Raw genomic sequence first — 22561 nt, forward strand, 5'->3', positions numbered from 1 at the left:
TTTCTCTGATTTTAAGTAGTATAGCTTTATTCCAAAATGTTTATTTAGTCATTGGTTCCTTATTATTTGTGACAGAAAACTGATGCAGGAGAACATCAAGATTTATGCACAGTGTAGTCATCTAAATGACTATTAAATCAACTACAGCCATTCTCTTAATTCTCTGAGATTATTGAAGGCAAATAGCTGCCAGAATCTTTTTTTTTAAGGTGCAAATTCTGGTTAAACTTCATGAACATTTTCCTTTTTTGGTGATTTAGATTGAGCTAGACTTTGGTGCAATTATACTTCAATATACTCGACATAGGAACACGAAGAAAAAGAGGAAAAAGTTAAACCATCGAATTTATTATATCAGCCAAATCATGAAGAAAATATTGGAAAAATCCGATATACTTTAGAATCATGTCGAAAAACCTATCCGATATACTTGATATAGAGACCAAAACCCCCTCTAACACACCCAAAAGCTTGTATTCGGATCCCACTTAGACACACAAAATTGAAAGTTCGAAACCTCCATAAGCGTACCGTTTTGGTTCGAACTAAGTCGGACGAGTCAAACTATCATCGACATGTTCCCAAATTTGGATAGAATAATATATCACAGTCCCTTAAAAATACTGCCCAATGAAAAAGAAAACTTGCACGTGACTAGGTGCATCATGGTAAATACATAAAAAAGGAAAAATATATACTGCACGTGATTAGGTGCATTATGGTAATTTCGCAACCTCCCCACGTCGCACTCGCTTCCTCCCTCCGCCCGTTGTCTCGCACATGGAAGCGAAATGGCGCGAACTCATCTCCAATCTCCCGCCTCGTTCCGACAATGCTTCCCTCCCTTATCCTCCTTTATTTCTCCCATCGCAACTCCACATATACACACACACACTCTCTCTCTCTCTCTGAGCCATCGAAGCTCCGATCCATCCTTCCACCGACATGCTTCGCCGTCCATCCAACGCCCCTGACCGAGCGACGCCGCCGAAGAAACGGGGCAGCTACAACTGCCGCCGGTGCGGCCTCCCCAAAAAGGGCCACGTCTGCCCCTCCGCCGACGGCTGGCCCGCACACGTCCCCCTCCCTCGCTCCGGCCACCGCCTCCGCCGCGCACTCTCCTTCGACGATGATCGCCACTCCTCCCCGCTGCCTGCCTCGGCGATGGAGGACGACGGCCTGATCGGGACGACGGCCCTGGTGGCTGTAGAGAATCCGGATGGGGTCGTCGAGGAGGAGGAGGAGGAGGACGAGGTGGGGTGCGGCGGAGAACGGACCTTGCCCGCGTCGTGCATGGTGGAGGTCCTACGGCGATTGTCGCCGAAGGAGCTGATGCGGGCGGCGGCGGTGTGCCGGGGGTGGAGAGAGTGTGTGAGGAGGGTGTGGCGTTGCGCGGAGGAGCTCAGACTTAGGGTTTCTCCTAGATCGCAGGTCGCGTTCGTCGGATCGGTGCTCCACAAGTGTGCCGGATTGTCCCGGCTCACCCTGAGGATGGAAAGGTTCGAGCTCTCTCTCTCTCTCTCTCTCCCTCCCCGAGAAGGAAGGGGGTGACGGATGCCATTGGCAGAACAAAACAACATAAAAAGGATATTACAATTATCAATCGTCCAACTGTTATTCGAAAACCCGTGCTATACCAACTACACTTCACAGATTTAACATATTAGGGTTCCTTGAAGAGATTTCTAGGGGCTGATCTAAACCTTATGCTACAGAAAAATGATTTATATGCAGCAGGTTAAGATATGAATAAAAACGTGGTATTTCGACGATATATCGCTTTGTAAATGATTTTTTTTAATCATAGATCTGTGGTTTTTGGCATCCTATTGTCCATCCAAAAGAACGGCGAATAATATATGGTGAAATCTCAATCAGTAGTCAGAACAAAATACTACAACATCGTGCTTTATAAGATGAATGAGTGTAGATCTGCTCTTGTGTTTTGTTTTTCTTTTTTTACATTTATGTGTTTACATGTTTTAGATCTGAAGGGAAGAGATCTTGCACCAGCACCTGGGTTAGGTCATGAAGGTCCTATGTTCCCATAAATATACCTTCAAATAGTCTATTTGATTTGGCTTTACAGTTGATTAATGGTAGGATGTGATCGGATCAACCATACTGATGGGAACACAGATCGTAGTACTATTTGCATACTACATTTTGCATTTTCTTTTTTATTTTCCTTGAAAAAACACCATATTTTTACTGCAGATCTTTTTTTTTATGTTTTGTTTTTGTTTTCTATTTTGTCTGGTTTGGGGTCTGGAGATGAGATGGTTAAATGGTTGAACACTAATTTACCTATCATCTCTCCTTGGCTTTAGATAAGAATAAATCAAGTTAAGTAGTTGCTTTTATAAAAAAAAAGATTACAGAAAGAATGTCTCTTTAAATACACTTGATGAGGTTGAACTATAAAACTGATCTCATCATTTTGGGTTGTTACTTTGTAGTTTGTACTCATGTATATAATATATGAGAAAGTTAGACTGGATGTTGTCTGATGGGACCTTCTTGTGTTCTATTGCTACAGTGATTTTGATGCTACAACGTTAGCTTGTGTTGCTTTCTCACTGCCTAATTTAGAAGCTTTTGAGCTAAACATGGCTGAAAACACGGTCAACCGGATAACTGGGTATGTCATTGACTTTTAAGCATTCTATCACAAGTTATGTTGAACTTTCTATTTTTCATTCTATGTAATATCTGTGCACGTCGTGTACATCTTAGGTGTAAGTTCACAGTTCGCTCTTGCCTTCTCAATTTGGTAGATCCTCATCAATGAGAAACCACTAAATTGATTTGTTAGCACATGGATGCAAAGTTCTTTTTTTCTTTTTTTTTTCAGAATGACATGTTTTAGTGTTAATGTGGATATATTTCTTGTGTTAGGTCCTGTTCTGCGCACACCAACTGCATGAAAATTTATGCAAAATATTTTTATATAAATTAGGGTTGCAACTTCAAGTTGTTCTACTACTGAAAAGCCAACTAATGTATCATGTTTGCCTGGAATGTGTGATTCGTTCTTCTGCCGCAATTTTGTCTGGGTAGTCACCTCAACTTATGCTGTGCAATGATCTGATCATTGTTACTTACTAAAAAATTCATTTACCATTCATTTGCATGTGTTTATATTGTTGTTTGTCAACTGTCAGACATCTTTTCTCTAAAAAAAAAAAAAAGAACTCCAAGATATCTTGAATAGAGCGATGACATACTTGTAGTTTTAGAATAAACAATAAATTGATCTTTGGATGATTACTGCACTACCTTTTATCTTTGATGCTGGGCTTTTCTGTCTCTCTCTATTCTACCAATAGCCTTTGATATATTCCTCTTTTCAGAAGAATGCTGGTCATAAACTTTCTGGGTGTGCTTTAAACTTCTGAACTCGACCACACCAAGGTCTATTAGTAGATTTTATTCTCCAAGTTAATATACATCTTTGCAATTGTTCTTCTGTATGACAACATATGTGTCACCCTTCTGTCTGTTTGTAGGGATGAATTGGGTAATTTTGCTGCCAAGAAAAGATGTCTCTCTACTCTTAAATTTGAGGGTTGCACCAACATCGGATTCGTCAATATCTCTTCATCAAGCCTGTTGATGCTCTGGCTATCAGATCTTTATTGTATTTCAAAAATGGTATGCATTTTTGTCTTTTTCACACCATTTAATTTGGGGTATTTATGTTCTAGCTTTGTGCATATAATGACTTCCATTCATATTGATAGGTACTTAAATGTCCTAATCTAAGAGAGCTTTCTCTTGATTTTACTCGACAAGTTAATGATTCAACAGATCTTGCTACAATGCTGGAAAGTCTGGGGTGTACTTGTCCATGTCTAAGAAATATTCATATTGCTTCACTTCAACTTTGCAATGAAGCTGTCCTTGCTCTTGCAAGTGCTAATATAAGGTAGGTATTATGCCTGAGATACATTCATGCTCATGTCAAACGATTATGAACTGGTTTCTTGCATTCAACAAATAGGCATTCTATTGTATCCATACTCCATAATGTGTCAGATTAATGCTCAAATATACAAATTCATTTGTCTACAGACACAAAATTCTTTCAAAAACAATTTTTTTCTATTTCTTTTCAGTTTCACCATAGTAGCAGTTTTATGGATGAATTTTCTTTGTCTCAGGGATTTGCGTATGCTCTCTTTGGTTCTAGGCTCAAGAATCACAGATGCTGCTGTGACTGCTATAGTTTCATGTTACACAAGTCTAGAGTTGCTTGATTTAAGTGGGTAGGTGGTTCAATGAGTGCGCTTATATGTGACTATGATCTTTAAAACTCTGGATTAACAATTCCCTTTCATGTCAACTGCTATATTTGTTGATTGAATTTATATTGCTTTAGATCTCTATGTACTCTTTGCACTTTTGCTGTTTTGTTAATGCTATAAAATTATTTGGGTTATATTTGCTTATTGTCCCTTTTTTTTTTCAGGTCAAGTATTACTGACACTGGAATTCGTATGATATGCAATGTGTTTCCTGAGACTCTCTCCAGACTCCTACTTGCTCTTTGCCCAAATATTACGTCGAGTAAGTATTCGTATGTTCCCTCATATTTCATCAGTTTGTTTCCTCTGGACAGGACTCATCCTACCTTGTCAGTTGACTGAATATACACTCCATTCCTCTTTTCTGTGCCCATGCTTCTTTAGGTGGGATCCAGTTTGCTGCAGCTCAATTGCCTCTTCTTCAACTAATTGACTGTGGGATGAGCATACGTGATACTGATTCCCAGTATGAAAGTTCTAAACAAAATATTAGCCCCATTAAGAGGAGGACTGGCGAATATAATAAGTGGCAGAGACTGTCTACCACAAAGTCAAGTCACGTCTACCAAAAGCTGATCATAAAACATGGAAATTTAAGGAAGCTCAGTTTATGGGGTTGCTCAGGTTTAGATGTAAGTGACAATGCATAAGAATCTAGCAGAGGCAGCTCTAGCTTCTGTGTATGGTTTCTTTATCATCATACCTACTGAACTAACTTTAATACTGCAGGCCCTTTGCTTGAACTGCCCAGAGCTTAATGATCTAAATCTTAACTCATGTACAAACTTGCATCCAGGTATCATACTGCTGTTTTATCTTTAGGATGTTATAACGACACTTCATGATTGCTGACAAGTTTGCAAATTTTACCCAGAGGAATTGTTGCTCCAATGCAAAAAATTGAAGAATGTACACGCTTCTGGATGTCATGATATGCTAATTGGAGCAGTGCGGAATCAGGTACCAATTCTTGTAAGCTACATTTACCTGCATAGATCTTTTGTGCATGCATGGCAAACATGTCAAGTTTCTAGCAAAACTTGACATGCTTCTGGATGTCAAATTTTGCTAGTAGATTGCTTTTCATTTATCAACTTTTTGCATACCGAAAAAAGTGAGAGAACTGACACATTTATGTTGCATACATTTCATCCGAATGCTTGATAAGAATATTTACAGCCAGTGACCATATTTGCAGGTACTGAATGAGTTTTCTACTGCCGAAAACCATCTACCGTGTAAGCGACTAGCTGATGGATCAAAAAGGATTCAGGTACCTCATTTTGTTCAGCAGGTGAGGGCAAGTATTTATAGAGCTATGCTTGCTTCTCAGCATCTAGGTGGTGTTTTTTTCTTTTTGTCTGAAGTTTTCTGAATTAGACTGTTTCATGTTTGCTACTTCTTGCAGCTATCAGATGACAAGAAGCAGAAGAGGAAACTGCTGACCCAATGTATTGTGCATCATGACTAACAAATGCAAGTATGTTGTGCATCTGTCATCCCACTGATAATACATAAGCAATTCATTTCTTCTTTATGTTGTACCATATCCTTGGGCCTTACCCTCAATCCTCTCTGTTGTATCAGCTCTAGGACTGGACTTTTTGGAGTTCAGGAGATTGTAGAAGAATAAAAGTATTTCCAATGTTCTACTGTTTAACTTCAAGAATAACCATTCTTTCAATCAAGCATTACGAATTCCTGCACGGTTTTCATTTTAGAATTTGGCAAATTTACAAATGAAATAATTTGTTTTATATGTGATGAAGATTTCACTCTACATAAATATGTAATTAAATGATATTGACAGAAGACATTGGATTGGCCATCTTGCATCAGGTCATGGAAGACCAAAACCAAAACCTAAAGTAGCATGTAAATTTAGCAAAAGTGTAGCCCTTGTTCTCATATAAAGATTTCGCTTTTAGATCTCTAAAATTAATAGAAATTACTCTGATATGACTGAAAAATTTATAATAAATGGAGATCAAATTCAATATTAGGCTTTATTGGATTATGTTCCTCTTGATGTTCTGTTTTGATTGCTTGTCGATCCTCGTGTGATTATATTATCATGCGTGTACGATTGTGTTGGCACGTGAGTAGTGATGGATTTGCATGTGGAGGTGGGCTTTCTACCATCGTGCAATTGTTCAAAGATGCTATAAGTCTTTTCATTTGTACTTTGTTTGAATAGAGTTGCGTATTGCCTATACAATCTATCCAACATGCCTATCTACTCTTACACGTGAGTGCTCGAGTGCTATTGGATACAATAATAAGAATGTCCTAAGGATTTTTGGCTTATGTTAGTGCAGTTTAATTTATTTTTCCACTTTATATATATATATATATATATATATATATATATATTTGCTGAATGGTTATATAATTTGGAGCGTTTTCATTTAATCCATATCATTAAAAAAAGCTATTTGCTGAAACATGCAAATGTTGTACAACGGGATGCACGTATAAAAATATACATAAAGAAGACAACCTGCAAGAGGAGGATGCGAGGAGGATTCCTCCTCTTTTATAAAGAGGCACAAGACAAAAGCTTTCTGTGTCAGCACGTGTTTATTCATACTCGCATTTCCTACCTGTATTTTGATCGCGTGGTGCTGTGGGCCCTGAAAGGGCCATGGCTGACTTCTTCAGATGTAAGGTCAGGTAGGCGGGAGGAGTTGGCGGTGGGCGTGTGGGAGAAGCCCGTTCTTCCCCTTTCCTCACCACGGAGAAAAAGAATGGAGAAGAAGACGTCACCTCCTCTGCCTTCCAAGGGATTCGATCGAGAGAGACAGAGAGATAGAGAGATGGAGAGGGTCTTCTCGGTGGACGAGATAGGCGACTCCTTCTGGGCCGCCTCCCCTGCCCCGCCGCCGGGGCTCCCCCCTCCGCCCGGCGGAGCCGCCATGAACCGGAGCCCCTCGGAGTGGTATTTCGAGAGGTTTCTGGCAGAGGAGCCCGCCCCCGCCCCTACCGCTGCATCCTCCGCCCCCAACCCTAACCCTAACCCTAACCCTAGCTTCCATCCCAACCCCAACCGTAACGTGGCCCCCAATCCGAGCGCCTCCTCTTCCGTCGTGGGGTCGAACTTTTGCGAGGGTCGGAGGGAACTGGGACGAGTCGGGGATGATGAGGTGGTGGAGATTAAGGCGCCGATCGTTGTGGCTGTACCTCCACAGCCTTCCGATCTGCCGGCTACCGTCGATCCCGGGCATTACCAAACGCTTTTGAAGCACAAGCTGGACATTGCCTGTGCCGCTGTCGCCATGTCCCGGGTACACCCAGTTGCGTAATATTTTTCATGAATTATGTATACTTCCAATTATTAATCCATTATCATCGTCTGTTTAGCTTGTATAAGGATATTAAACAACGTTCCTCTTTTAATTTCAGCGTCTTGGTTTCTAAGATTATCAGTTTTGGACTATGAAATTTCCACTAAAGGTTTATGGTATAGGCTTTCTTTTCTGATATCTGTACCATAGTTTTACTTTACTGTCCTAGATAATTGCCTGATCCTTTTAGAAAAAAAAGGAATGCTGAATGGCATTGATCCAAAATCTTGGGGGTTGTGTTCAGTGTGCAAAAAGTGCTTCTTACCCATCAAACTACCCCTTCCCAATTTGGCGCTTGTTTGTCCTGTTAACACATCTCGAGTGGATGGAAAGGATAATTGTCTCGGTTCTTGGGTGCAAGTTTCATCATTAGCTTACTTGAGTGGTTGAGTGAGCATATGAACCAAACTGAAGCAAGACTGGTACAATCTCTGAGCTCTATATTAGTGAAGGTTTGATGGCACAATGGAGCTGGCTAATGCTTTCAAACATTTATACTTGATCTAATCTATGCCTTGAGATTCAAATTAAGAGACTTATGAGCAAAATATATGATTTTTAAAATATAGAATTTCTTAAATTAGAAAGCTTAGTCAGATGTACAGTTAATTTTCTAGTTACTGATACATAAGCTTAATCAAATGAAACTAAAATGAATCGAGAAGTATCAAAGGGAAAAACTCCCAAGCCAAGAAATAAACAATAACGACGTGGACAGATAAAGGTGTGTAATTGTGTTTTCAGCTGAAAATCAAAAGGAACTGTTTCATTGTTCCCTTCCATTAAAAAATTTATATTTGAGCTTAATGTTTTATTTGTTTGTTATTTAATCCTTCAGGGCGCAATATCCTCATGGAACTAACTGCATGAATTTTTGTCTTGGTTGTTAGTGCACCCCATGCATTGTTTAGTATTACTGTTGCTTCATATCGTCATTATCCTTAAATCAGTGTCAATAAATCAAAATGAAAAAGAAAGAAAAAGGAAATCATCAACCATCTGCAGACAGAACCATGCTAGAATTGCAAAAGATGAGGGTTATCTCTAGATTGTAAGATAAAATATACGGCAAGATATGACCATAAATCATATTTGAGAGATATCCGCTGCATCATTTGCATAACTATTATCATGCAATTAACTGTTGCAGTAGTATAAAGCTAATTTTATGCATAATTTCTATTTTTTTACCATTACTTACCAAAATATTTGTAATGGACGAAAAATTATAAAGATTGATGTTCCCTTCTTTCTTACTGAGTTGTATAATATCTTTGTTCCCTAGTATGTACCTTAGATGTTGCAGTACAGCTCTCATTTGATTTTATATTTTCTGGCAACAACATTGTAAATTCTTAGATGTCATGGCTAATGTGTTTTTGAAGTGTAATAATTCACAGATTTATTTACATGTTACATTCTACCAGTTTTATAAATGAACTATGTGGATGTTAATTGTGGTTTCTCAAATCGTATATTTCTATATTGCAGGGTTCTAGTGTTCAAGATTCTGCTTCTATAGCTGACAGCATGTCACCGATTTCAGATGTTTCGCATCTTGGTTCTCAAGCACCTGTGAAGGGTATAACTTCCAATACAATATAGTCATCTAGGATATACTTTTGGCATATTTTTCCCATTTACAAATTTGTAAATTGTTTCTGGTGAAGAGAGTGTTTGAAGAGCATATTCATCTTACTGGAATTGCGAGGCATGTTGTTGTGTATTCATATTTAGGATAGGTTATGCCAAGTTAAATCATGTCTGTATGTTCATATTTACAATGCTATCATATAAGTCGAAGGAAAAGAGTTGAATGGATTTTTATGCTAATATATATAATAACAGTACTTACTTTTCTAGAAAAAATTGTAAGAGGACTCTGATTCATAAAAAAATGGCAGTCATGTAGAGTGAAGGCCAAAGTTAGTTGATTTCATCTTTTTTTATGTCATGGATTAAATAAAACTTGGTCATATTCTAGTCAAGAGAACACTATGTGGAGGAGTGAATGGATTCTGCACTGACACTAATATTTTCAATTTCGTATAATCACACAAGGTGTGGACTGTCTTATGCTACTAGCAACTTGGTTATCTCGATTGTAAAATCAAGTCTTCTATATTTGATTTTACATGTAAAAAGTTGAAAGATGCAATAAGTCTTCTTTCCTCAAACTCAGCCAAGGATAGAGTAGGAAGTAAAAGAATCTACAAGTTTCATTTTGTCACCTGGATACAAATGCCATAAAATACCTAGTATTTTAACTTGGTTTCAATTTATTGAATGTAGCTCTTTTTCTTTCAGCAGTTCAAATGCAGCATAGCAACATGCCCTTTGTTACAATATGCTTGAAATTGTCACTGTTGGCTTGTTACTTTGCATGGAAAATTTGGTGCATGCCAATGTATTACAATTTTATTTTTTTTTTCCTTTTTTGTCTTTCTTAACATTTAATATTGCATTGTCAGGAAATGCTTCTACAGTGCAACATAAGGCAGGTGGTGGACCTGGTGGAGTCCCAGCTCTGTCCATTTTGCAGAATTCAGGCACGCAAGGTAGGCCAGCTACTAGTGGTTCATCAAGGGAGCAGTCAGATGATGATGATGAAGTTGAAGGAGATGCAGAAACCAATGATAATATGGATGTAACCGATATAAAACGCATAAGGAGGTGAATATGATTGTACAATAATTTAATACTGGTTTTCTTGGAATAGCAAGCCCTTAATGACCTTTATTTCCTTATAATCTGAATGCTGCATTAATTCTGTTGCCTGACTTGGGTCATATCTTTGTTATATATTTATAACTTAAATATCCATGTCTTTTCGGTCTTTGATTTTCATACTTCAAAATGGTAATAGGTGGTGGCAGGTCAACTTTTCAGCATTCCTTGGAAGCCTGAGGTTTTAGAACTGCAGTTATGTTGACCTGCCACCACCCATTGCTGCATAACTGCAGTTTTTTGGATGTTTTCTTGAACAATATGCAAGTTTTTTGGACATAAGATTGGGCATTTTTTTGGCAGAACTTAAATGTCATGTATTCATTATTTCGAGAGAGTCATGTGACATGATAGAGTTTGGATATGTCAAAAACTATGAAGTATTTATAATATTTCTGTGGTTTTGTACTTTTGTTAAGGCACTCGGCTATGGGTTAAAGTGACCAAAATGTCAATGCATTTAATTAGCATAACGTGTGACACATTTCAAGTGTTCAAGTGTAGAGATATATGGTTGGTCACTACACTAAAGCATCCATAGCTTGTGTTTCTCTGGTTGTCTGTGGAATATCCTGTAACTTTTGTGTTTCTTACTGGCACATATCTCAATCGAGGCACTGAGGGTTCGATCACATTCTTACAGTATCAGCAGGAACCAAATGGTATTTTGGAAATGGTTGATTTTGGTTGGGTTTTGACTTGTTCCTATAGGTTCTTGACTGGCATTGACCAGTTTCTGACTGATCTCAACCAATTTTTGGTCGATTTTGGCCGACGTCAAATTATTTTAAAAAATTGATCCAACAATCCATGATCAGGGCCAATTCTGTTCTTTAATCCTATGGGCAACCTGGATACCTATTTGCCCTTTTGTCTTTCACCAGGAAGTGAGTCTAAAATTAGATTAGAGGTGTCTTTCTTGGTTTTACATTGGTGATTGATATGGCTCACATTGTGAGAGACCAAAGCACGGCAGAAGAATGAAATTTAAAGATTGAAGAGAACAAAATATTAGAAGATCATAAGAACTTTGGGGAATTCACTTCCAAGTGTAAAAAATTTAATCCAATCACCAGGAGATTCTACATAGTTTGCTATCCTTAGTATGCTGATCACAAGGACTCCAACTTAAAGGAACACGTTGGGTATTGTTTGACTGCAGGCAGGATATGCAATCAACTGAAAATTTCCACTATTTTCTTTTACTAAATATTATTGAGAATTCCTACTTTAATAGTATGAGCAATAATACTGCAGGATATAGACTGAGTATGAATTCCAATTCTTCAATTGATTTATCACTATATATTATTTAGATACACAAATAATGCTTCAATCATGTGTAGTGAATTTGAACTATTGTGATATAATCTATATCCTACATGTGTATCTTTATTTCGGTGCTTCAATTATGTGTAGTGAATTTGAATTTTATCTTTTGTTGCCCAGAATGCTCTCGAACCGAGAATCAGCAAGACGTTCAAGGAGGAGAAAGCAAGCACATTTGAGTGAGCTTGAAGTGCAGGTTTCTTCTGATTGTCAATTTTCTTGTATATTTATAAGTAAAAGTGTCAAGACTTGACATACTCTTGAATAGGTCTCCCAATTAAGAATTGAGAACTCATCTCTCTTAAAGCGGCTAACCGACATTAATCAGAAGTACAGTGATGCTGCAGTTGACAATAGGATATTGAAGGCAGATGTGGAGACATTAAGAGCTAAGGTACACTGTTCACTGGTTCATGTGTGTTTATTCCAGATTCTGCATGATGAAATCTATACAGTTGTTCCTTGAAGAAAGATGGTGATTTGTGTTCAATATTTATGCCATTTCTATATGGTTTATAAGTATAAGAATAGATTTATTTCTTGGTTTTTAGCAGTATAATGCAGGTAGAAAATATGTATAGGTGCTAGAAGGCTCTGGTTAAGGGAACATTCTTTATTATAAAGCTATAAACAATCATGACACTCATGAATAGTTTTATCTAATGACAATAAGAGGTTTTATGAACTCAATTTTATGACTCAACATTCTTAGTTCCTTCTTGGTTGATATGCCATAGTAGTTGCATGCATTTTACACTTTTTTTCCTGAGGTGCTTACATTTGATTTTTTTTTTTTTCTTCTTGAGTTTGGGATGTTTCAATTCCAGGGAATGGCCTAAAAGTCCACCTAGTGTCTCAACTTTCATCACCTTTGTTGTGGCTTGACTGTGTCCGTACTACTTTTAACCATTGCAATTAGTGCTTTAGTGGAAATTCATCAACAATTACTAGTATTCTAGAACCTTTCTTTAGCCTTAATGGCATTTTTCAAAGACCTCTCTTGTTGGAAATGGTTTATGCTTCTTCCATTGCATTAGAATGCAAGCAAGTAGCATGGTGTGGCAAGTGCTATGACCTTGAAGTGTGCAACTAACTTAAATTTAGAATTTATAATATAGAAATGTCAATTAACTAATCATGGTGTGGCCAGCACTATGAGCCCAAAGCTGAGGTTACTAATTTGTTGCTTGGGTGACCATGATTCGTTTTGTGGGAACAACCTCTTTGCTTGTGTTAGGAAGGTTAATATTGAACCTCTCTGTTTGTGTTCGTAAGTTTAACGTTGACCTCCATCTCCTGTATTGGTTGAAGCCTCTTCATGCACTGGGCTGACCTAATATTGAAACAGTAAATGGTTTACCACACAACTTTCAAGCAGCTCATAACAACTAAATATGGAAAGTGGTAATGCTATGTAGTCAAAATATTATATATTCACTATTCAGATTATCTTCAACAGAAAGGTCAGTAATAAAACAGTGTCGTCTATCTATTTTCCAGACAAATATCGTTAATGAAATGAAAACTTGATGATGTTCACTGTCTAATGAAGCAAACAGACCCCTAAAACAAAGGCATCAGTCTGTTTTAGGGGTCTTCTAGGAGAAAAGATAAGTTTTTTTATTGGATTTCGACATATATGCCCTTTAAAATACTGGTTCTTTGAGTATACCTCTCAGAATTTGGGTCAACTTTCAAAAGAATTGGGTCTTGGTTAGGTTAATTCAGTATTAAACCATTGAAAATTTTTGGCCACAGCAAATGCTATGAACAAGTTGTTTTCTAATTAAAGTTTTGTTCACAATACATATTTCCGGGCAATGTCATAAGACATTATCTATCCGTAACATCTGATTCATCTTTTTGATGCTAGTTATTGGACCACTGGTTCCTCATGTAATTGGATAGTTATCGTAGAGCGCATATCATATTTCATTTCAACTAACTAGTGTTCGAACTTCGAAGCACATCTGTGGCTTCCAAAACATGCATCCATGAGTGTTTCGTTGTAACCATCATCAGTTTGGTGAGAAGATTATAGTCGGTTGTAAAGTTGTGCTAATAAGAGCTGTAGAATCATCGATATTTTTACAAAATCTTCTATGTTTGAATCTAATATCTCTAGTGCTTAGGTGAAAATGGCTGAGGAGACAGTAAAGAGGGTAACTGGAGTGAGTCCTTTGTACCCAATCATCTCTGACATGTCAAATATCAGTTTATCCTTTGCTGGGAGTCCATCCGATGCAACCTCCGATGCTGCTGTTCCTGTCCATGATGACTCAAACCACTTCTACCATGTGTCCCCACATGAGCAGAGGGTAACCACCTGCCTTCCAGACATTGGGGTTGCTCCCGCAGTCGAGAATGCAGTCCGTGGTGCTGCGGCTGCAGGGAGGATCGCTGGACCCGCTTCCTTGCAGCGGATAGACAGCCTGGAGCATCTTGAAGAAAGAATGTTCGGAGGGCCAACCTCACCCCTGCAATGGGATACCGCTGCATGGGATCCTGACACCTCCCTCACCAACAACAAGAACTAAGTCAGTCTAATGGACATGTAAGACTATATTATATTTGATGTTGTAAGCACATTGTGCCTTGTGAAGAAGATTGATTTGCTTTTTATTTAGGACGCTATCATTGACAACCTCAACTGTGCTGTTTGTCCTGATGATTATTTACTTCGGATGAAATCATATAATGCCTGTTCTATATACCTCCAGGCCTGTAATATGCATTTAGGGGAAGAAAGCATCTGAGCTATTAACTTGGTCAATGTTGGCATCATATGCTTTGGAAGTTTTGATGTTGGCTGCTAAGGTGGAATGCTGATAGTTTTGCTCAGAAGTCTCATCGATCCGACCACAAATGATAGAAAGGTGAACAATTTGATGGGATCCTCCATGAATTAGAACCTTTCAATGTGTTTTGGATGATCGCGATCGTTCGATAGCCTTCATCGAGATTTGTGATGAGGTAGGAACCATTGGATTGAGCGTTTGGAGATTTCAAGCAATAGAGAGTAACCCTACAGTTATATGATTTCTCCGTATGGAGGTGTACGGTTCGATCCCTTTACGCATCTCAAAGCATGATGTACACAAATCTCGAAGTGTAATTTTTTACTTTAATTCATAAAAACATAGAAAAATAATTATTATAAAAGCCATCCGGGAGTTGACAGATCAGCAGCTGAAGTCAAAGTCAACGTCGTCGTGTCGTTTCCCAGACTCATCGGGCGAGGGTCCGGGAACGCCCCGCCTTCCAACCAGAGGGCGGATTCTCTCCGACAGAGTTGGCCACCGAAACTCCGGTCCTCGTATATAAACCGTCGATATATCAGGTCCCACCTGTCCTTTCATGTATCAGCCGTAGATGATCAACGGGGTTCCGATCGCAACTGGAGGGGATACCGATCGAACCAACCCCCGGGCCCACTCCACTGTCGAGGGTATTTTCGTAATACTATGTTCGCTACCCCGCACCCATTTATTCTGTTCCTACTGATTTATAGTGCATAGTTCTTGGTGGTTTGGATCCGTTCCCCGACACCGTCCTAGCTGCCCGCCGGCCGATCCGCGGTTCCTCATCCTCGATCCCAAACACTTCTTCAAACCCTAACATCCGCTCCTGAATCGCAGGAAAAATCGATTCCTTTGGCCGGATTTCGTTGGAGTCTGATGGTATAAAGAGCATGGTAATGCTTCATCTTTTGCCTCCTCTTCAAGATTCGGCATACGTCGCTGTAATCTTATTATTTTTTTACCATGTCTTCTTAACTAGTTTGGTTGGACAGCTAGTTGGCCGACTGTTGTCTTATAGTTAGCAATCAGTCCAAGAAATTCCTGCATTTTTCTTTTGGTTGGGTCAGGTTTTGTCCATTCGGATGACCTTGCAAATCTTAGTTAGTTAGTTACATTACTTCGTCTTGATTGTGGAGTGAAAAATTGTTTTTCGGTGAATTTAGTTGTGATGGACGGTACATAAGGTTCATCAAAGCCCTAGGAAGTAATAAACAGAATCTCCGAGTTAGATGCTTAAAATTATTATGTTGAAACGCGAAATAGACAGAATGCTATGTATTTATTTATTCAGTTTTGAGGTTTTATTATATAGGTGATATTCAACCTTTGTGCAATACCATTCTCATAGGTCGTGATAGGTTGCTTGCCATTTTAACAGTGGGAAGATAGAAAATTCAGCAAAATTTGTCTTCTAAGGAATTGCTAACACTGGTGTGCCAGCAAAAAGACAGAATAAAAGACAAAAAAGGATTCAAGGAGTGAGATCACATTTAGTATTGAGGAGGTTCACACATCCAGTGAGATCACATTTTGCCACAAGGAAGCAAAGAAGAAAATGATCCAAGTCTTTGATGACTGTCTTAAAGGCAAGCAAGCTAGCTAGACACATTTTTATTACTTTCTTATTATATCAATCTTAACTCCTGAAGTGCTGAATTTAGTCAGCTCAATAGCTAGAACCTAGTGAAGGCTTCTTTTTTGAATGCTTGTTAAGTCAATGCAGCTATACGTAGGACTAAGTTTCTCTTCATAAGAATGCAGAAGATTGCTTTGGAATATATGCAAAAAATATTTGTTCATATGACATCACAATTAGACGCACAATGGTTGGAGAGTTGGAGGGCTAATGTCTCATAAGAAGCCAAAGACCACTCTCCTCCCAAAGGTGCCATTTTCAGTCCATCCGAAAATATAAGATTATGTAGGACCCATCCCAAAGTTGACAATTTTTCATTGGTTGGAGTACTCGTACCCATGATGACTAGTGATGGATTTCATCAGCTGATGCCTACCTTAGGACATGAAGAGACTCTAACCCCCAGTTGGAGGCCTTGCTAAAGCCACATTCAGTCCAACAGTAGTAAAGGTTAAAGGCACTTTCTAGGGTTCACCCTGGAAGTGCAAAAACTTGCAGGGCCTACCTAGAATAGAAATTTTCTTACAGTTCAGAGTACTCACATTGGTGATGGCTAGTGATGGATCTTGTTAGCCTATAACACTGATTTATGATGCTATGGATAAACTGCCTAAGACATGTATGCTTCATGTATGATAAGAGCCTCAAGTTGCAAGAAGAAATCAAGATGACCGAGTTTCATTTGTAGTCTAAAAGACATAAAACCATGAATTTTGGCCCTGTAGGGACAAATAACAAGACATTAACCATTTTCTTTCATTAATTATGTGCATAGTTTATGTGTCAAGGTCCTTAATTAGTAAGATAACACAAAGATGAATAAATTAACGTAAGAACAAGAATATCATTTGCAATCTATTACAGAGCATATTGGACTTGATTTGAGTCCCAACATGACTTAATGAAGCCAAGTTCAGCTGCTTTTAGAAGATGGGATTTAACAGGACTTCTTGTTCCTCTTCTGTACTTAATCAGTTCGGATGTGAAAGGGCAACTACTGGCTTCATTTGATAACAAATAAATATGGAAACTAGCTCAGAAAGAAAGACCAGCAGTCCTATTGTATTTAATGGTCAGATTGGACATTGATTTGACCTGATAGATAAGGAAAGGACACTTGGGTCAACACCTAGAATGAGGATAATTTGCCTTGACCTGATATTTGAAGTCCACAATGTCAGGAAGGTGTAATAGACAGATGAAAATCAGCAGTTTCACTTCAATCATTCTCTGGTGGTCTTGGTGGGTAGGTGTTAATATTCCTGAACCACAGAAATTAGATGTCGAAAACCGTCTTTACCTTCTGACATGCATTGAAATTTCTTGATCCTTTGTTACATTCAGCAGGGTTTAATTTGTGGTTGGATAAGTGGGTCGAAAACCTACACAAATTATCAGGTGACATTTAAACATGGTATATGGTTATCTGAGTTAGCAATAGATATTCTTCAATTGACTACCTTAATTACATCCAAAAGATCTCCATCCAGCCAAGAAAATTATTTATGTTTCAAGTATGAAAATATTTGAATAATTGTAGTGCTGTAATAACCAACATGCATGTTGAAATCATATGCTTACTCATCTTTCAAATTTTTATTAAATTATTTTCTTCTTAGATTTTTTTAATTTTTGAAATATATAAAATGACATCCTAGTATGTGTCTCCATCTAAATGCTAAACTTTGTTTAATGGTTGGACATTGAACCCTAATGTTTCTTTAAGAATGTTGACCATTTCCGAGGAAGAAACTGAGGAACCACTGCTCCATACTTTGGGTAATAGATGCCAAGTTCCTATCATCTGACGACAATCCAGGATGTGGATAATTATTCACTATATGTTTTACCATTTACTTTGTGACTTTCTTAATATGCTCATAAAGAACAATCCAGAAAGACTCCTGATAACAGAAGGTTTTCTAGCTGGGAACTAGAACATTGAATCTAGTATATGTGTCATGTGAGGAACTAGAAGTTTGACAGTCAAATTCAAAGCACACTAGCTTCCTGAATAACTTTGACAAATGAAGTGACTAAATTATAATTGAAATTACCCATGTTGATGGAAAAGATGTTAAAATGTTCAGGCCCTGTCATAAAGCAAAAGAAAATTGTATGTTTCATTCTTGCAAAATGTTGCAAGTTTGTAACAACGTGTACAGTCATAGCATCACAAGTATTATAAGTGCTTTAGTTTGGCTTCTTGATGCTCTGCCATTTTTCTTAACAAATGATGAATTCAAGTTTATTCTTTCACAATGTTTCCTCATTGCAACAATGACTTTTGCAGGAAAGGGAAGCAAAAAAGGAAGCTTTCAGGAAGTATCTGGAATCAAGCGGGGTGCTTGATGCTCTCACTAAAGGTTTTCCTTTGTCTTATTGGCTTCTTTTGATTATTTTTTATTCAAGATATTTTGGTAAACTGTAAGCAGTTGCCATGAGTAACCACCTTATCATTCCTTGTAGTTCTTGTTGCACTGTATGAAGAAAATGACAAGCCTTCATCTGCCTTAGAGTAAGTTCTCTGACCGTTTTCCTTAAAAACAGAAGAAAATTTGAATTGAAGAGCCAACCAAGTTTAGATTTTTTGGAAATTCTTTTTACATGACAAGTTTATTCAAAGCATTCTTTATGAACAGGATTGTTTTTTTACTTTCCTTGTGTAGCATGGGCTACATTAACCAGGGATCAACTACTTTAGGCTTCAACTTTTGCTCCTAAGATATTCATAAGCTCTTTCTTCATGAATTAACTAACAATATAAAATTGCTGTCAGTTAATTTTGTCCATAGATGATTGCTTCAATGAACTTGAACTAGCAAAGTTTCTTCAGTTTCAGAAAGGAATTAGCATGTGGTGATAGCTTCTTATGACATTAACATCTTAGCAAATTAGCTGCTTTATTTCACTTTACTCTTTATTCTCAACCTCTTTCTGTGACAAGAATGACTCTGTTGCAAGGAATAACATAAGCTTGTGTTTTTCAAAGCATACAACAGAGCATGAAATGACTGCCTTTTGTCAGGTTCGTCCAACAAAAGTTGGGTGGCCCATCAATTTCTGAATATGAAAAGCTACAAGCTGAAAAGTCAGATTTGCAATTGAAATATGATGAGCTCTTAGCAGCTCACAGAGAAACATGCAGACAGGTCAGTTTTTTTATTATTGTTTTCCTGTGTAGTTTCTGGAAACTCCTTAATTTAACTTTTGAACTAGTCTATATGAGGAAGATTAACTGGCTTCCTTAATCAGTTTGGCATTCATCTAGTTGCAGTTTATGATTTGTATGATATCTTAAATGCTAGACAAGTTAAGTAATGATGATTCAGTCATACTAGGAAGAAAATCTATGATGGCCTCTCAATTTTTTCAAAAGGGGAAAACAAATAGTGGATATTGCCAAATTGCAGGAAAGAATTGATGTATTGAAAATAAAATATTTAGAGTAGATGCTTTCTTTTTGTTGTTCTGGTTGCCTCTACTGCATAACTTAGTTCTAAAATAGAATTAGGCAACCACGTGACTGGTTCAATTAGAGGGTTGGCTTGACATAGTGAGACCTATTTACTTATTCAGGTCTCCTAACTCCAGTGTTGACATGAGTCCAACAAATCTTTAAGATTTTTCTCGGAGTGGGCATGGCATGAGCAGTGAGACTTTCATATTTAAGGTCATATTTATAACTTGAGTAGTGATCTTTTTGCCATGTTAGTGTCTTGATAAATGACATTTCCATATAACAGACTTCAACATGCTAAGTTCTTTCGATTAAGTTGTCCCTTAAGAATCATGACATGGTACGAGAATGCTAGTTCCAAGTATCCACTTTTGCCTTTTTTTTTTATGAATGTTACTTTCTCACTGCCACATCTATGTCAAATATCCAAGCAAGTCTACACAATCTAAAACCAATGTTTGCCTATCTCAAAGCAATCAGTAAACATCTCATTCTTTCTTTTAGGGTCATTTTTCATGCATATGAAGGGATCTTATTGGCACATTCCTGGTAGTTGCTGCACTGGGAGGGCATAAACAAATCTTATTTGTGTTCTGACGAGATTAAACTTGGAAATCTCTCCATAGATTGTGACAGAAGTTCAAGAGTAGTAATCCAGAGACGTTTGCAATTTTACCTACAATGAGTTGAAGTACTGAATGATAAGTGGACCTTCTTGCCACTAGAGAAAATACTTTTATCTCATAGACACTCGGGAAAATCATGACCTTGAGTTCCACGATCTATGATGTGGCTAGTTTTTGTGCGATTCTTTATGATTTTTCTTTCAATATCCAAAGAAAAATGGTCTAATTATCATGTTAGAGTTGCCATAAACATTAATAACTTGTATAGAGATCCTAACAGGCTAATTATGTAGAGGTTAACTCGTGTATAAAATAACACTTATATTTTTAAAAACATAATATATAAGCTTCTTCCATCAAAGTTTGAGTTAACAGATAGAGTCTGCTTACGTGGCATATTGACTTACAATAAATTATTAATATAATGACACGTGTAATTTAAATCTAAAAAAGGGTTAAGCTCTATTTTAACCCTTTGTGGTTTTGGTCATAGACCTTTTAAGCTCGTATGATTTACTCGTGTCTAAAATAACCTTTACATTTTAAAAAACATAACATGTAAGTCATTCTCGTCAAGTCTGAGTTAATAGACATTAGAGTCTGTTTACATAACATGCTGACTCACAATAAATCATTAATATAATAACACATATAATTTAAGTTTTTAAAAAAAAATTAGGACCTCCATCAATGGCTAGAGGAAGTGTCATTGTGGAAGCGACCACCACCAACACCATCGACCCACTGTTGCTTAGCAGGGCATCGTACGCACGCAGCCTCTCCCGTGCTGACGACGAGCTCAAGAGCTTTCAGTCCTGCCTAATGTAGATGTGCGTTGGCCAGTCCAACGCTAGGCATGCAATGGTCTTCTGGTCCCTCTTTCTCCTCTTGGGCGTCTTCGTCTCCATCGCCACCCACTTCATTCTCTCATGTGCCCCCACCTATCACGCCTACGATGTGGTGATCTAGCTCTCTCTCACCTCTGTCTTCGTCCGTCGCTTCCTCTTCCTCGATAAGCTCGATGCAGCTACGGGTGGTCGCTTCCACGACGACGCCTCCTCCCGTCATTGATGGTGGTCTCAGTTTTTTTTTTAAATCAAATTACACATATCATTATATTAATGGTTTATTGTGAGTCAGCATGTCACGTAAATAGACTTTAACGTTTGTTAATTCAGACTTGACGGAAGGAATTTATATACTATGTTTTTTAAAATGTAGAAGTTATTTAAACACTAGTAAACTATAAGAGTTTAAGATGTTCATAATGAAAACCATAGGAGCTAGAATGGACCTTAACCAAGAGATATTTTTACATAATTATTTTATACTTCTAATCTGCCCAGGGAAGCCAAGAAGTTGGTTTAATCTGCAACAATTTGTACAATATATGTATTTTCTTACGAGACAAAGTAAACGTGCTTTCATGTTTCAAAGAACATTCATAATGCAACTTTTATCATATGAACATTTGGAGGAAGATCACTCCTTAAAGAACTAGTGAATCCTCATTTATCAGCTACAACAACCATAAAAGCTGAAATTTCCCAGTCATTAGGGGTTGGCTACGTATAAACAGTGTGGTTAAAAAAAATATATAGGCTTTTTCAGATAACAACCCATTCTTATTTGACTGCCTTGACCTAAAATAGGGTTTAAGAGAAATGATATGTGGTATTTATGTTATTCATTGTGTGGACTATGATATATTTCATTGTCATGTGATAATTTGCAGCTCGTGGATCTACGAAACTTGAAGTTGACAACATCGTCAAAGGAGAACACAGATGGAGATAAATTGAAAAATTGACTATGAACCTCCAGAGATGATTTATTTGTGAGTTTGAACAACAGATCACAGAAAAATAGAGAAACTGATTTCTTAGCAGAAGTACTGATATTGAATACTGTTCATCACTGATCTACCACGGATGGATTCTCAGATTTGATCTCTTCCCTGTTAATTGTTCTTTAATTTTACAAGGAATGGAAATGGACACCTTTTATTTGCTAACTGGTTAATTTATCTGTGTCTTTATTTAGGGTTCTTGCATATAGAACCTCCTGTCTCTCATGTCGATAAGAAATGTGGCCTTAAAGGTTACTACTACTGCTTATGATGTACCAATAATTTAACTATTGTGTTATCAGTCTTTTTGGCCAATGGACCAAAAATTGGATTACCAATTGACTCAAATCAACAGGTAACTCTCCATACGTAATATTAAGTCTGCATTGAACAAATAGTATGCTTCATCATAAAGTATATTCCTAAAATCTGGTACATGGGAGAATGAAATGTACCTTATCGATCTATATTCACTTATGGAG

The 22561-nt window shown here is 37.6% G+C and overlaps 3 protein-coding genes across 7 annotated transcripts; all 3 read left to right on the forward strand.

Annotated features, from left to right (window-relative positions):
• The first annotated feature begins 912 nt into the window (after positions 1-912).
• LOC135609250 (F-box/LRR-repeat protein 17-like) lies at positions 913-6014 on the forward strand. Of its 4 annotated transcripts, none has more exons than XM_065102358.1 (12): positions 913-1499; positions 2540-2641; positions 3510-3654; positions 3744-3928; positions 4164-4268; positions 4472-4569; positions 4692-4939; positions 5037-5103; positions 5182-5267; positions 5506-5601; positions 5716-5787; positions 5895-6014. In XM_065102358.1, the coding sequence occupies exons 1-11, from the start codon at positions 946-948 to the stop codon at positions 5776-5778; spliced, it is 1749 nt and encodes a 582-aa protein (XP_064958430.1). In that variant the 5' UTR covers positions 913-945; the 3' UTR covers positions 5779-5787; positions 5895-6014. The 4 variants fall into 4 exon arrangements, with proteins under 4 accessions (XP_064958430.1, XP_064958432.1, XP_064958429.1 ...); XM_065102360.1 differs by having other exon boundaries at positions 5506-5580; XM_065102357.1 differs by lacking the exon at positions 5895-6014 and having other exon boundaries at positions 5716-5888.
• Positions 6015-6846: 832 nt separating this feature from the next.
• Positions 6847-14357, forward strand: LOC135611172 (bZIP transcription factor RISBZ2-like). Of its 2 annotated transcripts, none has more exons than XM_065106623.1 (6): positions 6847-7600; positions 9143-9233; positions 10123-10324; positions 11828-11903; positions 11976-12101; positions 13840-14357. In XM_065106623.1, exons 1-6 carry the CDS (start codon positions 7055-7057, stop codon positions 14242-14244), a joined length of 1446 nt encoding a protein of 481 aa, XP_064962695.1. In that variant the 5' UTR covers positions 6847-7054; the 3' UTR covers positions 14245-14357. The 2 variants fall into 2 exon arrangements, with proteins under 2 accessions (XP_064962695.1, XP_064962696.1); XM_065106624.1 differs by having other exon boundaries at positions 6847-7591.
• An 872-nt stretch (positions 14358-15229) lies between these two features.
• On the forward strand, positions 15230-22413 carry LOC103982484 (uncharacterized). Its single transcript, XM_009399420.3, has 5 exons — positions 15230-15401; positions 18438-18510; positions 18614-18662; positions 19173-19296; positions 21966-22413. Exons 1-5 carry the CDS (start codon positions 15399-15401, stop codon positions 22038-22040), a joined length of 324 nt encoding a protein of 107 aa, XP_009397695.2. The 5' UTR covers positions 15230-15398; the 3' UTR covers positions 22041-22413.
• Positions 22414-22561: the final 148 nt, after the last annotated feature.

The sequence above is a fragment of the Musa acuminata genome, chromosome BXJ2-4, assembly GCF_036884655.1.
Source record: "Musa acuminata AAA Group cultivar baxijiao chromosome BXJ2-4, Cavendish_Baxijiao_AAA, whole genome shotgun sequence".
In the NCBI taxonomy this organism is placed as follows: Eukaryota; Viridiplantae; Streptophyta; class Magnoliopsida; order Zingiberales; family Musaceae; genus Musa; species Musa acuminata.

Excerpts from the sequence above, each read along its gene's own strand:
- LOC103982484 (XM_009399420.3), top strand. Across the intron at positions 18,511-18,613 it reads GCTTGATGCTCTCACTAAAG|TTCTTGTTGCACTGTATGAA; the intron begins GTTTTCCTTTGT and ends CATTCCTTGTAG. Across the intron at positions 19,297-21,965 it reads ACAGAGAAACATGCAGACAG|CTCGTGGATCTACGAAACTT; the intron begins GTCAGTTTTTTT and ends GATAATTTGCAG.
- LOC135609250 (XM_065102358.1), top strand. The coding sequence starts at position 946 with ATGCTTCGCCGTCCATCCAACGCCCCTGACCGAGCGACGCCGCCGAAG. Across the intron at positions 3,655-3,743 it reads TTTATTGTATTTCAAAAATG|GTACTTAAATGTCCTAATCT; the intron begins GTATGCATTTTT and ends TCATATTGATAG. Across the intron at positions 4,269-4,471 it reads GAGTTGCTTGATTTAAGTGG|GTCAAGTATTACTGACACTG; the intron begins GTAGGTGGTTCA and ends TTTTTTTTTCAG.
- LOC135611172 (XM_065106623.1), top strand. The coding sequence starts at position 7,055 with ATGGAGAAGAAGACGTCACCTCCTCTGCCTTCCAAGGGATTCGATCGA. Across the intron at positions 7,601-9,142 it reads CCATGTCCCGGGTACACCCA|GGTTCTAGTGTTCAAGATTC; the intron begins GTTGCGTAATAT and ends TCTATATTGCAG. Across the intron at positions 12,102-13,839 it reads TGGAGACATTAAGAGCTAAG|GTGAAAATGGCTGAGGAGAC; the intron begins GTACACTGTTCA and ends TCTAGTGCTTAG.